Source organism: Cynocephalus volans, chromosome 7 (assembly GCF_027409185.1).
Source record: "Cynocephalus volans isolate mCynVol1 chromosome 7, mCynVol1.pri, whole genome shotgun sequence".
NCBI classification, from domain to species: Eukaryota; Metazoa; Chordata; class Mammalia; order Dermoptera; family Cynocephalidae; genus Cynocephalus; species Cynocephalus volans.
The window spans coordinates 133,236,394-133,252,505 of NC_084466.1; the positions used below are offsets into that span (position 1 = coordinate 133,236,394).

Here is a 16,112-nt window from a genome sequence, read left to right on the forward strand (position 1 = left end):
TGTAGCTGTGATCCTCTGTATTTTACTGTCTCTCCAGTTTTCCAGTCATTTCCCCTGAAAAAATAAAATAATTTTATTTTAAAATAATTACATAGAAATTTAGAAAGACATGTGAAAATGTAATGGTAACTATATTTGAGGTGATTTTCTGCTTTTTTTTTTTTTTCTGGTATTATCAAAAATTTCTATCTTTAATGTTAGGGGAAAAACCTGCAAGCTTTTCTTTATCTTTTTGTTAGTTTTTAGGAATATGGTATATCCATGTAGTGAAATAATATACAGCTAGTCAAAAAGATGGAGAGCCTCTAGATGTACTAATATAGTACACTCTCCAAGACAAATTTAAAAAGCAAGGTAGAAAATAACATAAAAATGTGCTACCCCTTCAGAAGATGTGTAAAAACACCTTTTTATGCATAGATAGTATTTGAAAGGATACACAAGAGACTTTATTGTAGTCGCCTCTGGGCAGGAAAATTGAGGACAGGAGCGGGAGACAGAGTTAATTTTTCAGTTTACCTTTTATTCTTTTAAAATTTTTTACCAATCACATCAAATTCATGTGTGTGTGAGTGCATGAGTGCATCTTAGTAATGGGAAAAATACCATTGTATCCTCTCTTTTGATTAATTTTAGAAGACTTTATAGACATGGAACGGAGAATTCTAAAGCAGTCAGAAGGGAGAAGTGTTTCCCTAACCATGGGAGAGGGAAATGGAGTGGGACAGGGCTTCAGCAAAAGTTCTAAGGGTTATCCAAAATAGTAGGGCAGGTAGCTCTAACACTTCATTCATCCACTAAAGCGATGATTAAGCTGGTAAAAACTGTCAGAATCAACTTTTTTGGAGCTCTGAAATTTAATTAAAACAAACAAACAAACAAACAAACTTACACCAGGGGAATTCTTAATGAAGGAAGAAGCTGCTAAATTTTGGTAAAAGCATTGTGACATTTTAAATTTACCTATCTACCATTCCCCTCTGACTGGCTTGGTGCTAGCTATGGGAATAGTGGCCTATGTTCTTGGTGTGACCTACTGGTGCCAGAGGGGGACAATACAGACTTTTTTCTCAAAGAATTGTTGTGCATTTCAACCTGTCCAGTGGCTCCTTCTGGGATTGAATCTGGAGATTGACTTTGTTTTGGAACTTTCTCAGGGCTGGAGTGGCCTCCCAGGATATGTTTGTTGAAAGCACTGAAATGGAAATATGCTAGCATTAATTGCTTGGGGAAATGATAACAAAAGGGTCAAGCAGCAGGCAGGCCAAAAAGAGTGGAAAGAGAGATATATTCAGGGATAAGGGCTTGAAGAGCTCCTGTATATACTGGGGAATCTAGAAGGTCCTATGCATGCCCAGGCCTGGACACATGCCAGAAAAAAAAAAAAAAACAGAGAAGACCCTAAGTTATCACATCTTGCTGATCTTTAGGTTTCACACAAACAGTAAATAAAGGCAAAGCGTAGGAGAGTATTTTTCTTTTCTTTATTTCTTTCTCCACCCCCTCCCTTTGGCTCCAGACAATAAGACTAACAGCTGATTTCTCATTAGAAGCCATAAGGCAGTGGAATAACATATCTAAAGGCTGAAAGAAAAAACTGTTAACCAAGAATTCTATATCCAGCAAAACTATCCTTCAAAAAATGAAGGAGGACCCCACGACAACCAGGTACACCACCAGCACCAAGGAGCATGCCCAAAACATCACCTCCATGGAGGTGGCCCACCACAGCCACCACAGTAACCCCGGCTGCTGAGAAAGTAGCTAGACATCACAACTACCACGCAGATGGTTCGCCAGCCACTGGAGTGCAATGACACAATGAGAGTCAGCAGTAGAGACCAAGGAAAAGAATAGGATGTCTCTCTCCACAAAGCCCATTCCAGAGTGACAGAAGAAGCATCTATTCTGTGATTATATTGGGGGACCTGAACACACCTTTCAGCACTGGACAGATCATCCAGGCAACAAATCAACAGAGTAACCATTACTCTTTCATAAGGAGAGAAGAAATCTAGGGTTATCAGTGGTGGGAGGGGGGAGGGAGAGGGAATGGGAAGAGATTGGACAAGGGGCATAAAGAACAAGTATTATTTGTAACAACATATATACTAACAATATTGATTAGAGCAACATATGTCAACATTGAATCCCAAAAATATGTATAATCAATTATGATTCAATAAAAAATAAAATGAAGGAGGAATTAAGACATTCCCAGATAAACAAAGCTGGATTAGTTCATTGCCAGTAGACTTACCCTACAAGAAATGTTAAAGAAAATCCTTCCAGTTGAAATGAAAGGACATTAGATAGAAACTAGAAATCATACAAAGAAATAAACAACACCAGTAGAGGTAACTACAATGATAAATATAAAAGCCAGTGTTATTGTATTCTTGGTTTGTAACCCCTCTTTTTTTTCTATACTGTTTAAAAGACAGATGCTTCAGATCCCCATATTGGCCAGCCGTCCCACCCCCAAAAGACAGATGTATAAAACAATAATTATAAATCTATGTTAATGAGCACAGAATGCATAACGATGTCATTTGTAACAATAACAACACAAGTAGTAGAAGGACAGAGTTGTATAGGAGCAGAGTTTTGTATACCACAGAAGCTAAGTTGGTATCAATTCAAAGTAGATTATTATAAATTTAAGGTGTTGGGCTGGCCCGTGGCTCACTCGGGAGAGTGTGGTGCTGATAACACCAAGGCCACGGATTCGGATCCCATATAGGGATGGCCGGTTGCTCACTGGCTGAGCGTGGTGCTGACAACACCAAGTCAAGGGTTAAGATCCCCTTACCGGTCATCTTTTTAATAAATAAATAAATAAATAAATAAATTTAAGGTGTTATTTGTAATGCCCAAGGTAACCACTAAGAAAATAACTTAAAAACAAAAAGCAGAAAAGGAAATAAGAAAGGAATTAAAACAGTACACTAGGAAAAATCAATTAAACACAAAAGAAAGCAGTAATGGAAGAACAAAAAAGATATAAGATATATAGAAACAAATAGCAAAATGTCAGAAATAAGTCCTTTATCAGTAATTACTTCAAATGGATTAACTTTTCCAATTAAAAGTCAAAGATTGGCAGAATGAATTTTAAAAATGAACCAACTATATACTATCTACAAGAGATTCCCTTTAGATCCAAAGACACAAATAAGTTGAAAGTGAAAGGATGGGGGGCCGGCCTGTGGTTCACTCGGGAGAGTGCGGTGCTGATAACACCAAATCAAGGGTTAAGATCCCCTTACCGGTCATCTTTTTTTAAAAAAAAAAAAGAAAAAGAAAGTTAAAGGACGGAAAAAGATAGTCTATGCAAATGGTGATCAAAAGAGAGCTGGGTTTACTATGTTAATATCAGCCAAAATAGACTTTAAGTCAAAAGTGTTACTAGAGATAAAGAAGATACGCGTGTGTGTGATTATATATTGATAAGGATCTATCCATTAAGAAGATATAGGACTTATAGAACCCCAAAATACATGAAGCAAAAATTGACAGAGTTAAAGGGACAAAAAGACATTTCCACAATAATAGCTGGAGACTTCAATACCCCCCTTTCAAAAATGGATGGAACAAACTACACAGAAGATCAATAAGGAAACAGAAGACTTGAAGAATGCTATAAACCAACTAGACTAACAGATAAATGCACAACACTCCATCCAACAACAGCAAAATACACATTCTTCTCAAGTGCACATGGAACATTCTCCAGGATAGACCATACGTTGGGCCAGAAAGCCAGTCTCAATAAATTTTAAAGGATTTAAATTAGGGCTGGCCAGTTAGCCCTGTTGGTTAGAGCATGGTGCTGATAACACCAAGGTCCAGGGTTTGATCCCTGTCCAGCCAGCCTCCCACCCCCCACCAAAAAGAAAATAAAAGAAAGAAAAGAGTTAAATCATACAGAGTGTCTTCTCTGATCACAATGCAATGAAACTGAAGGAAAACTAGAAAATTTACAAGTATGTGGACACCTTTTTTTTTTTGGCAGCTGGCCAGTATGGGAATCCAAACCCATGACCTTGGTGTTATAAGGATGCGCTCCAACCAACTGAGCTTACTGGCCAGCCTATAAGTATATAGAAATTAAACAAGACACTGAAAAAACCAATGTGTTAAAGCAGAAATATACAGAAATTAGAAAATGCTTTGAGAAGAATTAAAATAAAAACACAGTATATCAAAACTTAGGGATACAGGGTAAATTCTAAGGTAAGGGGAAATGGGAGGCAGAGGATGCTACTGGAGAGAACAGATACTGTAGTCACTTTGGAATACTTGAGGCAGGCTGGGAAGAGATGGAAGAGACAGGGACATGGGAAGTTCTGTGGTTTCTGTATAGGCTAGTCATTGCCATCCAGCCAAAGACCACCAACAGTAGTCGAATAGTCTGAGGTTATTACTGGTTGTGGCAAGAGGGAACACACACCATGGAACTGTGGGATGTCTCAGGAAGAGGGTATAAGAAAGAACTATAAGATTTGGGCTTTGTTGGGTGAATTGGGGGTGGCAAGGAGATGGACATTCACTGTAGATTGGATACTGTCAGAAAACAAGGACAATTCTATGATTGGGCAACTTAATAAATCCTACCTATAGCTTGAAGTGAGAACAAAGCAGGAATTGGTAAGGAAGCACCTGTAAGTCATATAAGCTGGGAGAGAAGGATGTTTGGCATTTTGTGGTTTGCTCAGTGTCCTTTTCCTTGTGCTTACACAAAATTACAAAGTGGCTTTATTTTATCTCACTTTACCGTGGCCTCAAAGTGACTTTTTCTGATGTTCATATTCTGTGAGGTTATTTATGTCTAACAGAGTCATGTGGCCTAGCCGTGAGCACCAGGCTGGCTTCTAACAACACAAAGGGCTAGCTGTAAGTGTCAGACCAGTTCCTGGATATCAAGGGCTACTTTTTTCTTTCTCAGGCTCAAACTGGTTCCTTGGGCCCCTACTCAGAAAGGGTGATGATGCGAACAATAGATGAATGGAGGACAGGCTGGGGGCAGGGAGGACTTTGAGTAGCAAGGCAGGTGCCACCCAGAAAACAGAGACACCTCTGGCAGAACTGGTGAGCAGCTGTCAGAGCTAGAACCAGGGCAGTTTCTCTGCAGGCACTTCCAGCTTTCCTTTTAGTGCTTATATCTAGTAGTGCTCCCCCATCTGCCAGAGCCTCCTTGTGACTTGGGCTGGTGGCATGGGCAGAGGGGATCACTGTAGACTCTTGGCAGAGGCATGGCTTTTATGAACTTGTATTTATTCATCCAGTCACAGTTACTACATGTGAAGCACCCAGAGGACATCAAAGATGACTCACATGCAGGCTTGCTCTCAAAAGCTTGGGAATGTGGTGGTTTAGACTCTGGAAGACCTGATGGAGGGTTTAGATTTATTTTTTTCTGTCTCCTGGCCACATTCTCTCTCTTCAACAACTCCTTAAACCAGTATTTTCAAATCATAAGGATTCTGCCTACTAGTGGGTCCTGATGACCATTAAAAAAAAAAAAGAAAAAAAGAATGAAAATATTAGAGTGCACCACACTACATATAAGGATATGTATGTTTTGTAAAATTTTGTTTCTCCTTGAGTTCCCAAGTCAAGAAAGTATGAAACGTACCTTCTATGTTGATATTTCCCCTGAGGTTGTAGCGTCTTCAATCTTCCCACTCATTAGTTCTTAAATTCTAATGAGCATAAGAGTCACCTGGGAAGCCTGTAACAACTATAATCTCCAAGCCCTACCTACCTCCAGATGTATTCAGATTCAGAGTGCTGGGGCGGGGTGGGGGGTGGGCAGGAGGCTTCATTTTTAACAAGCTGGAGATTACAGTGTAAGTGGTTCATGGACCCCACTTTGAGAAGCCCTGCTTGACCTTCTCTCCCTGGTCAGTTTCATCCACAGCCAGGAGTTCAACAATACCCTCTGCCCTCAGTGTGGAAGCCCAAACTGACAGCCTGAGTTCTAGTCAACTGGATACTGGATGCTCTTATCTGGATGTTCCACTGGACCCTTGTATCCACAGGGCCCAAACTGAACTCATCATGTCCCTTCTCACCCTACTATTCAAATGTAATCCTCTTCCATTATTGCCTGTCTTTGTGAGTGGATGCATTATCTACCCTGTCAACCAAACCAGATTAAAGGAGAGAGAGGAGTCAAGATGAACACCAGAGTTAAGCCTAGGAGCAGGGCCCACTTCATGGAAGTGCAGCCTGTGCCCCCACACATGTCTCTGCACTTAGAAGCACTTTGAGCTTGTTTTTTTTTTTTTTTTTTTTTTTTGGCGGCTGGCCCGTATGAGAATCCAAACCCTTGACCTTGGTGTTATCAACACCGTGCTGTAACCTACTGAGCTAACCAGCCAGCCCTCTGCACTTGGTTTGATGCTCTGCTGCTGCTGTCTTGAAATTTTTAATAATTTTCGAACAAAAGGTTTTACATTTTAATTTTGCACTGGGCACTGCAAATTATGTATCCAGTCCTGCCTAGGAGCCTGATGGTGACCTAAATGGAAATAGGGAAGTCAGCAAAAAGAACAGGTCTGCAAAGAAGGTGAGCTGGGTTTCTCCACGCTGAGAGCGAGCTGTCTGTCACTCAGGTCAGCCAGGGGCAACTGGAAATGTGGGCAAGAATACAGAGGAGAGGACAAGATAGAAGATAAATCATTTGGAGTGATAGGTAAGGTCATGAAAGTGAGTTCAATAGCCAGGAGAGAGAGAGTATAGAGCGAGAAAGAGGAAGAGACAGACACAGCACTTTAACAAACGACAGCAGTGAGGAGGCAGAAAGAATGGGAAGAAGAACCAGCAAAGGCACAGGTAGATTAATCGAAGAAAAACCAAGACAGTAAAAGTACTGGGGAAAGATGAGTTTGACAGGGATGTGCAGGATCCTAGGGTGGGAAAGCTGGAAGCAGAGAAAGCAATTAGTGGCAGAACACATGTAAAAGAAAGACTTAAATCCAAGAAATTTCAATACATTTACTTATTATTAGTTTTGAACATTTACTGATTATAAAAATAGTTTTAAAATTCCACCATCCAGAGACAAACTCTATTAGCATTTTGGTGTATTTTCTTCCAATCTTCCCTGTCTACATAGTTTTCTTTCATATTTTTTCTCTACAAAAACTTTACAAATATTCTTTCCATCTAAATTGCTTCCACATTTTTATTCTACAATTCTAGGATCATACTACACATAAAGTCTCATATCCTACATTTTGTAACTTAACATTATGTCTTGAACATTCCCTATGGCATTAAAAGCATTATTTCCTGTATGCATTGTATTCTGAAATGTTATGACATCAGCTTTAAAATATCATGAAAGAAAATTTAAATATGTCTAAATTTTTGCCTATAATCTCACCCATCCCATCAACTGGTTTTACATTTTAGAATTTATTTTTAACTTCGATCTTTAGCTTGTAGATAATTGAGGTAGTAGGGTAGATACGGTTTTGAATATTGTTTCTCCTTCACATTATTTTATCAATATGGTTTAATGTTTCTCCATATTCTGGTAGATGCAAATTATTCTGTGATGTTAGTATTCAATAATTTAATTGTCTGTAAGTGAGTTGTTTCCAGTTCTCTATTATATTAAGTCCCACTAACATAAGTGTTTTATTTTATTTTATGTATTTTTTTGGTGGCTGGCTAGTACAGGGATCCACACCCTTGACCTTGGTGTTATAACACCGTGCTCTACTGAGCAAACTGGCCAGCCCCATAAGCATTCTAAGACATACAGATTTTTTTTCTTTCAGCTTAATTCACTGGGTTAAATTTCTGGGTGAGAGACTGGGTCAAAGCATACCAGCTAGCTCTTGCTAAGTGTTACCTAAGTGTGTTTCCAGAAGGATTATATCAATTTACCTGGCCATTAGCCAGGTGTGAATATACCTGTTTCCCAAAGCTTCGACCAGCGTTAGATATTTAACTTTTGCTTGGTTTAATGGCTGTTAATCTGGACCATACTGTACATGAAGTCTTTAATTTGCATTTCCTTAATTACTAAGGAAGTGAAGTCTTTTATAAAATACATGTTTATTGTTTGTATTTCCTCCCAGGAGCCTATTCAATTCAAAGCAACAGATATACAGATGCTCCTTGACTTATAATAGGGTTATGTCTTGATAAATTGAAAATATCATAAGTCAAAAATTCATTTAAAACATGTAACCTACCAAACATTATAGCTTAGCTTAGCTTAGCCTACCTTCAACATGTTCAGAACACTTACATTAGCCTACAGTTGGGCAAAGTCATCTAACATAAAGCCTATTTTGTAACAAAGCATTGACTATCTAATGTAATTTATTGCATACTGTACTGAAAGTGAAAAAGAGAACAGTTGGACAGGGACTCGAAACACAGTTTCTACTGAATGCATATTGCTTTCTCATCATCGTAAAGTTGAAAAATCGTAAGTCGAACCATCACACGCTGGGGACCATCTGTATTTTGAGTGCCAGGTGCTGTATGCTACCCTCAAGGATGAGTGACCTAATGAAAATGACCATTTGAAACAGTTGAGGGTGCCAGGATAGCACAGAAAATGTGTGACTACCTATACTCCATAATACTGGCCGGCAGTTTGGGCAAAGTTCTCTGGGTGGAAGACAAAAAAGGAAGGGACTGAAACTGTCTGAAATAGATTAGACTTTTGCAAAGCAAGTAACTTTACAGCTAGGGCCAAACAATTGATAAGATTTGTCCAGGTGAGAAAGTGATGTACGGGGAGAGGGAACAATATGTAGAGAGGTAAATGGGTGGGTATAGAGAGTTGTGGCTCTTCCATTATGGCTAAAATGTGGAATGCTGGGGCTGAGGGATGGTGGGACATTGGCTGGAAAGGAATGGTCAGGGCTAAACTCAGGAATCTGATCTTGGGCCTGAAGATTTTGTTGTTGTTCTTAAAGAGGAATGACATAAGCTGATGTGTGTTTCAGAAAGACCTTTCTGGCAGCAAATGAGAGGTAGATTTGGAGACACTGGAGTCTATAAGATGAGCCTGTTTGTGTCTTTAGCCATTTACCAAGGGTCAGAAACAGGACTATGAATGCTTATTCATTCAATTATTATTTTTATGTAGTATGCACATTAAACCTTTATCTGTCCTGCTTAAAATTATATTCTCATTTCATGGCTTTCCTTTAAAAATTTTTTAAAATTGTGGTAAAATACACATAACATAAAATTTGCCATCTTAATAATTTTTAATTGAGTTTTATTAAAAGGAAATTGCGGCTGGCTGGTTAGCTCAGTTGGTTAGTGTGAGGTGTTCATAACACCAAGGTCAAGGGTTCAGATCCCTGTAACGGCCAGCCACCAAAAAAAAAAAAAAAGTTGAAATTTGTGCAGAGTCACTTTTTTGGGTAATAATCATTGGTGTTTGCTCAACACTTTGCATTGTGTAATGCTCTTTAACATATAGTCTCATTTGATCCTCATAAACATCCTTCTGAGGTAGATATTATCTCCATTTTGCAGACGAGAAAGCTGAGGCCAAGAGATGTCTGATGATGTCTTATCCAAGTTACCTAGCTAGTAAGTGGTAGAGATAGAATTTGAATAGAGGCATTCTGATGACCATGCCACCTCTAAAAGAAATGACAGGTCTTGTGACATATGGAGGAATAAAATATGACATCAGAATTTCTAGTCTGGGAGAGTAGATAAATTATGGCTGGGAAGAACAGCCTATTTTAGAGGGGACTGTAAATTCTGTTTTGGGTGTGTTTTGCTGACGATGCTAGGAGAACATACTGGTGGAGATGTCCAACAGGCAGTTGGAAATGGGGAGAGAAGCTGAGCTAAGAACTCACAGACACGGCAGGCAGCTACTTGGCACCAGCTAATACAAGTGACTGATGTTCTATAAACTTCCAAAGACATCCCTGAGTTATCCATCTGCTCACACAACCCCATGCTAACCATTTCTTCTTCACCTATGGTGAAGCTTTCAGGAGGGCTGACTATTGGGGGAAAAAACAGTGACAGCACAGAAGACAAGCTTGGACTGCTCATTCTGGAGAAACAAAGATTGTCATCCAGGTTTACCTGCTGAGCATTTTATGCAGGCAATCACTCATGCAACAAATATAACCTGAGTGTTCACTACGTGCACAGAGCTTGGAGAATGATGTTGAGCAAAATAGACATATTCCCTGCATTCATGGATCTCAAGCACTAGTGGAGAAAACAGGCATTAGCTAAAAAAATCACAAAAATAAGTAATTATAAACTCTCACTGGAGGAAAAAATACTATGCTATGAGAGCAGTTTATATACAATATGGTCAACACACCAAGTCCAAGGGTCAGAGATGGTTTCCTCTAGGAAATAATCTCTGGAGATTTTTCTTTTTCTTTCCCTCTTTTACACACCCCTCCCCCAAGCCTCACCTTGAAACTTCATAGTGGGAGAGAACATAAAATATCTTCATTTAAGAGAAATCCAGGACTGGGTATACATTCTTTATATGCATTTGTAAACCTCCTATAGTGATTCATCTTAACATTTCCATGTGTCTAGTCCACAATATCCTTTCATTGACATTATCTGACTTGTATACTGATTGCAACCTTCTGGGGTAGACAGGCAAGTGTGACTATCTGCATTTTGCCAATGAAGAATGTGAGTCTCACAGAGGTTAGGTAACTTGCCTAAATCACATGGACAGTTAATGATGGGACTGGGACTCGAACCTAGGACGTGTAACACCTAGATGGTGTTATTCTCATAAAATTCATTCTTTCACTTATTCATTTATCCATCAAACATGTGTTGGTCCCCTTCTGAGTGTCAGGCAATGTATGGAGCAATCAGGAGCTACTGAAGGGTTTTAAGCAGGAAAGCAGCAAGACCCAATTTAGGTTTCAGACAGAGCCATCTTCTGCATGGGAGGAAAGAAAGTGGTGGTTTTCAAATTATGGTCTGGGATCTCCTCCGGATCCAGAATCTCTGGGATTGGGGCTCAGGAATCTGGCAATCATCCAGGTTTGGGAACTCTTTTCTGATTTGAATGCAATAAAGAGAGAACCTCCTTAGAGAAGGAGGTGGTGCAACCAGTTGACGTGACTACAGTGGTAGCTGTAGTAACCAGGTGGGAGGTGATGAGGTGCATAGACAAGATGCACTATCCAGTCATTTAGATGCTACGGACAGGACTTCCCATTCCACTCCCGTGAACAGCGGCTGAGGTTCAGGAAGTGGAGCTGGGATTCCTACCTGGCTCCAGAGCCTGTGGGGTTTCCTGCACATGATCATTTACACCCACCTCTTGATTTTAAATATTTTATATTTATTTTTCTCAGCACTGGTTTTGCAAATCTCCATCTTACCTCAAACTACCCACAAGCCTTATATTTCTCCTTTATTTTCATAAAGCCTAGGAAAGAAATAAGGGATAGCCAAGTAAAGCCTTAAAAGTTTGTAAACATTTCTTTCTTTGGAGCTGGATACCCAGGCGAAGAAGTAGATTTAATTAGATAAGCACAGACTGGGGAGAGAAAACAGCAGGCCTTGGGGAGATGCACTGGATCTCCCCCTCCCAAATCCTAGGAAGCTTCCAGAAAACCTGAAGACAATAATTCCAGAAACCGAGACGGTGACCCCATTTCCTCGCCAAGGTTCTTACTGGGTGTCAGGCCGGAGCAGTTCAGCAATTCAGGAAACTGTAAAGAAACCACAACAGCCTCAACCACCTCCCCCAGAAGCATCAGCATCAGCAACCTCAACAATAAAATTCATTAAGATTCATCTCCCTCCACCCACAACCACAGACCCGAAGCTAGGGGGCTGAAGGGACTACAGGAGAAGCTCTTGGTTTCCCAACTTGGTTCTTTTTCATTCCCAGGATCTCAGAGAGCCGGGAAACTGACGCCCTCTCATCCCTGGATGGGGACACAGAGGCTGAGGACATCTCCACTCTCTCCTTACTGCCAAATAGGTCAGGATTACAGCAAACTGAGGCAAAGGCTTCGCTTGACGATGCAAGGGGAAGACTGATCGGTCTCGATATTCCGCAAGGCCTGAGAGGTAGGGGTTGGGGTGTGCTGTGCCAAGCAAGTGGGAGTGGTGATGCTGAAGGAGAAAAGGGTGTGAAATTGGAGGGGGGCGAGAGTTTACCAAGGGATTGGGGGCGGGATGTGTAGGGCACCTGGGGGAGGTGCCCTCGAGAATGACCAATCAGAGAGCGGGCTGCGGCCCAGGGGCGGGTCGGGGGCGCATCTTGGAGGAGATTGGAGAACCGCCCGGAGCGGGGAGGGGGCCGCGCCGCCTGGGCCCTCGGCTTTGCAATTCCGCGTTATAAACCGCAGCGGCGGCGGCGGTGGAAGCGAGCTGGGCTGTAGCGCACGTGCCTGGATCCGACGCCCTCCTCGCCTTGCCCAGGTCGCCTTGCCCAGGGCTTCCTTCCGTGCTGGGTCGGTTCCGTCTCTCCCCGAGGTCCTGTCCATCCTCGGCCCCCCAGCCTCTCTGCTAACCATCCAAAGCTCTGGATCTCGACGTCTGCAGAACGAAATGGTCAAAGCCGTGAATATCTCACACGAAGCGGAGCAGCTGTTCCAGCCCTATAACTTCGAGATGTTCCAGGACATAAGACCCTTTTTGGAAGAATATTGGTGAGACTTGGAGAGGGTGAAGGGCCATGCCAGGGGCAAGACCCTTCTGACTGCTTTGGAAGGAGGGGGCGGGGGAGCGTGAATGCCCGCAATGATTTTCTTAAAGAGCAAAGGTACCGGACTCCTCCGTACTGGCTCCACACCACCGATGTCCGAGATGCAGGTAGGGTAGCACCTTAAAGAGATTAAGGCCGGAAGAAAGAAAGCAGAAATCAGAGGATGGGGAAAGGCATATGGGAGGAGACAGAAGCCAAGGAAAAAGAGTGTAGTGAGAAACTGCTTGCTGAGGAATGAGGTTCATCTGAACCCCGACTAGATGACTCTCCCCCATGCTTTGTGCCTGTGCGTGCACCTGTGCGCGCGTAGCGCTAGCGCCCGGGGACAGCCTGCCCTTCACAGCTATCACGTTGTTCCTCAGATGCTCCCTCATCCCTGCTGTGAAGAGGGAGGCAAAGTCAGGGAGCTCTTCCAAGCTTTCCACAGACTCTTTGGCTTTACCCTAAAGCTCCTCAGAGGTGTTTGTGGGCTGACTGTGCTCCAGCCAATTTGGCATGACCCACGCAGGCAGAAGCTGTTGCCACATTCTTATGGTATAGCCCCAGGAGTGGGCCAGACAACCACCACCCACCCCCAGCCCAACCGAGAGAACAATAATCACAGAAACCTTGGGCACAGCCCCTGCCCCGTCCTGGGTACTTTATATACATTATCTCTGCCAGGAGAGGAATATTATTCCCCTTTACAAAAAAGGAAAACAAGGCTGAGAGAATTAAGTTAGTTTTTCTGTCACCGAACTAGTAAGTGGCAGAGCTGGGACTGCAACCCAGAACACTCGCCAGGAGACACAAGTGGGCATTCCTCTAACTAGCATCCACCCATGAGCCCATACCCTCTGCCTTCTGCCTGCCAGGGCAACCTCATTCCCCATAGCTCTGACCTACCTGCTGCTCATCTTTGTGGGGCAGAACTACATGAAGGCGCGAAAGGGCTTCAACCTGCAGCGGCCTCTAATCTTCTGGTCCTTCTGCCTTGCAATCTTCAGGTAAGACACTCCCTCCTGCCCGCTCCCTCCGCCCCCCCCCCCCCGTATTCTCTAGATCTTAGATGTCCATTCTATCTCTTAAAGCTTTCTAGAACCCTCAGTTGCATCGACGTCCATCCTGACCCCCAAGCTGCCTCATAACACTCTCCCCATATCATTCCTTCAGCTTTAGCTCTGCTCCCAGCTTCTACCCTCTTCTCATATTACCCTGTTTTCCTTCTCTACATCCCAACCTAGTGGTCTCTGCTTCGTACCTCTTATACTCATGGATTATACTCATGGAGTCTGTACTTCCAACAAATGTCTCCAGCCTCTGCTACTCTCAGCTCCTAATACCCTTCCCAAGATCTTCCAATAACTTCCTCCTCCCCTCCTTCCCATGTTTTCTCCCCCAAACTCCCTTGATCTTCCCATCGTTCCACTCATCTCCTCCCAGCCTCCTACTCCATCCCGAGAACTCCATTCCCTAACTCAACTTTCAATCCCATCACCCTGTGTTCCTTGGTCTTTCTCCAGCCCACATCTCCTCTAGACTACTGGTCCAGATTGGCCCTAGGATCTTAGAAGCTGTGACCCATCCCCCCTGGAAGGGTTGGGAGGTGTGGTGGAGCTTGGGACTTAGTAACGTGGCCAGGCTAGGGGGAAGGGTGGATTGGTGTCTGGGGATGACCCTTATGTCCTCTTCCTCTGTCCCATTTCAGTATCCTGGGGGCAGTGAGGACGTGGAGCTACATGGGAACTGTGCTACTTAAGAGGGGCCTAAAGAACACTGTGTGCTTCTGCCTCTTCACTGAGAATTCCACAGTCAAATTCTGGTCCTGCCTCTTTGTTCTCAGCAAGATCATTGAACTCGGTGAGTGGCAAGGCTTTGTTTCTCTGGTGCCCAGTGAACTGTGTCCCTCTTCAGGCCCCTTTTACCTCTTATACTCATGGAGTCTGTACTTCCAACAAATGTCTCCAGCCTCTGCTACACTCAGCTCCTAATAAACTTCCCAAGATCTTCCTGTCACATGAAGAGTCCCCCCCCATCCAAACAACACCTCTCACCCAAGCCCCTCTTCAGATTCTCTGCCTCAAACCACCCCCCCTTCCACCCTGAGAATTCCTCCTGTGTCCCCACACCCAGTGCAGAGAATGGTCCCAGCACTGGGTGGTATTCCAGCTATGACTTCCCATCTCTCAGGAGACACAGCCTTCATCATCCTGCGTAAGCGGCCACTCATCTTTGTGCACTGGTTCCACCACAGCACAGTGCTAGTGTATGCAAGCTTTGGATACAAGAACAAATTGCCTGCAGGTGGCTGGTTCATGACCATGAACTTTGGTGTGCATGCCATCATGTACACTTACTACACTCTGAAAGCTGCCAATATGAAGCCCCCCAGGATGTTTGCCATGCTGATCACCAGCCTTCAGATCCTGCAGATGTTTATAGGAGCCATTGTTGGCATCCTGACTTACATCTGGAGGCAGGAACCAGGATGCTATACCACGACAGAACACTTCTTCTGGTCCTTAATCTTGTATACGACCTATTTCATTCTCTTCGCCCACTTCTTCCGCCAATCCTACATCAGGCCCAAGGTCGAAGCCAAGACCAAGAGCCAGTGAAGTGTTGGAAAGAAAGACAAAGCTCCAAGCTCTCTCTTTCCCAGGGCACTAAGGGGCTGGGCTTAGGCTTAAGAGAATGATTAGGGTGACTTACTTGCATGGTTTCCCCATAGGATGTGTGTCCCAAGGTGGTAGGAAGTTATGACAGACAAGACGCATCACCCCTGGGATGGGGGTGTGGTCTGGTACTTTGATGTTTCTGTTTTTAATGTGAAGGCCAAGCAGGCCCTGGGATGAGGGTGCGACTGAGGAGGATCCCCAGATCTGAGTTATTTATATTTCTATCCAGAAATCTTTCTTCTTCTTGCTCTTGTTTTTTAAATTAAAGATTTCAAGAAGATTTTGGGGATTTGGGGAAGAAGGGGCTGCTGTGATGGGAAAAGGCTGCTGGCAGTGGAGTGACCAGCAGGTGGGAAGCCTGACGATGTGTGAAAGGATGAGAGGCACATACAAAGAGACAGTCAATAAAAATCCTAGTCCTGGTAGGCACTTAATAAATGTCTGTTGCAGACCAGAATTTTATTGCTGTTAGAGTCTCAAGCCCCTCATAGGAACAGTGAGAAACAGGTGCAGAAAGGAGGAGTAATTTATCTAAAGTCATAGGCTTCCCAAGTTGCAGAATTGACACCCGCAAGCAAGCGTTCAAGACCAGACCTGTCCGCTATCCTCCCTGAAACCATGAGGTGGCGCCGCAGCACCAGCTTTGGCCGACGCCAGCCAAGTAGATAGTCCCGCAAGACCCACGCACGCACGCTTGCACCCTTCCGCTCCAGGAATCCCCGGGCTTCCCTATCCTGGAATACCGG

General features: G+C 43.2%; 1 protein-coding gene across 1 annotated transcript; it reads left to right on the forward strand.

The window, feature by feature from the left end:
* Window positions 1-12,552: 12,552 nt before the first annotated feature.
* On the forward strand, window positions 12,553-15,760 carry ELOVL3 (ELOVL fatty acid elongase 3). The gene is made up of 4 exons (XM_063103461.1): window positions 12,553-12,653; window positions 13,564-13,695; window positions 14,397-14,548; window positions 14,879-15,760. The coding sequence occupies exons 1-4, from the start codon at window positions 12,553-12,555 to the stop codon at window positions 15,304-15,306; spliced, it is 813 nt and encodes a 270-aa protein (XP_062959531.1). The 3' UTR covers window positions 15,307-15,760.
* The last annotated feature ends 352 nt before the right edge of the window (window positions 15,761-16,112 follow it).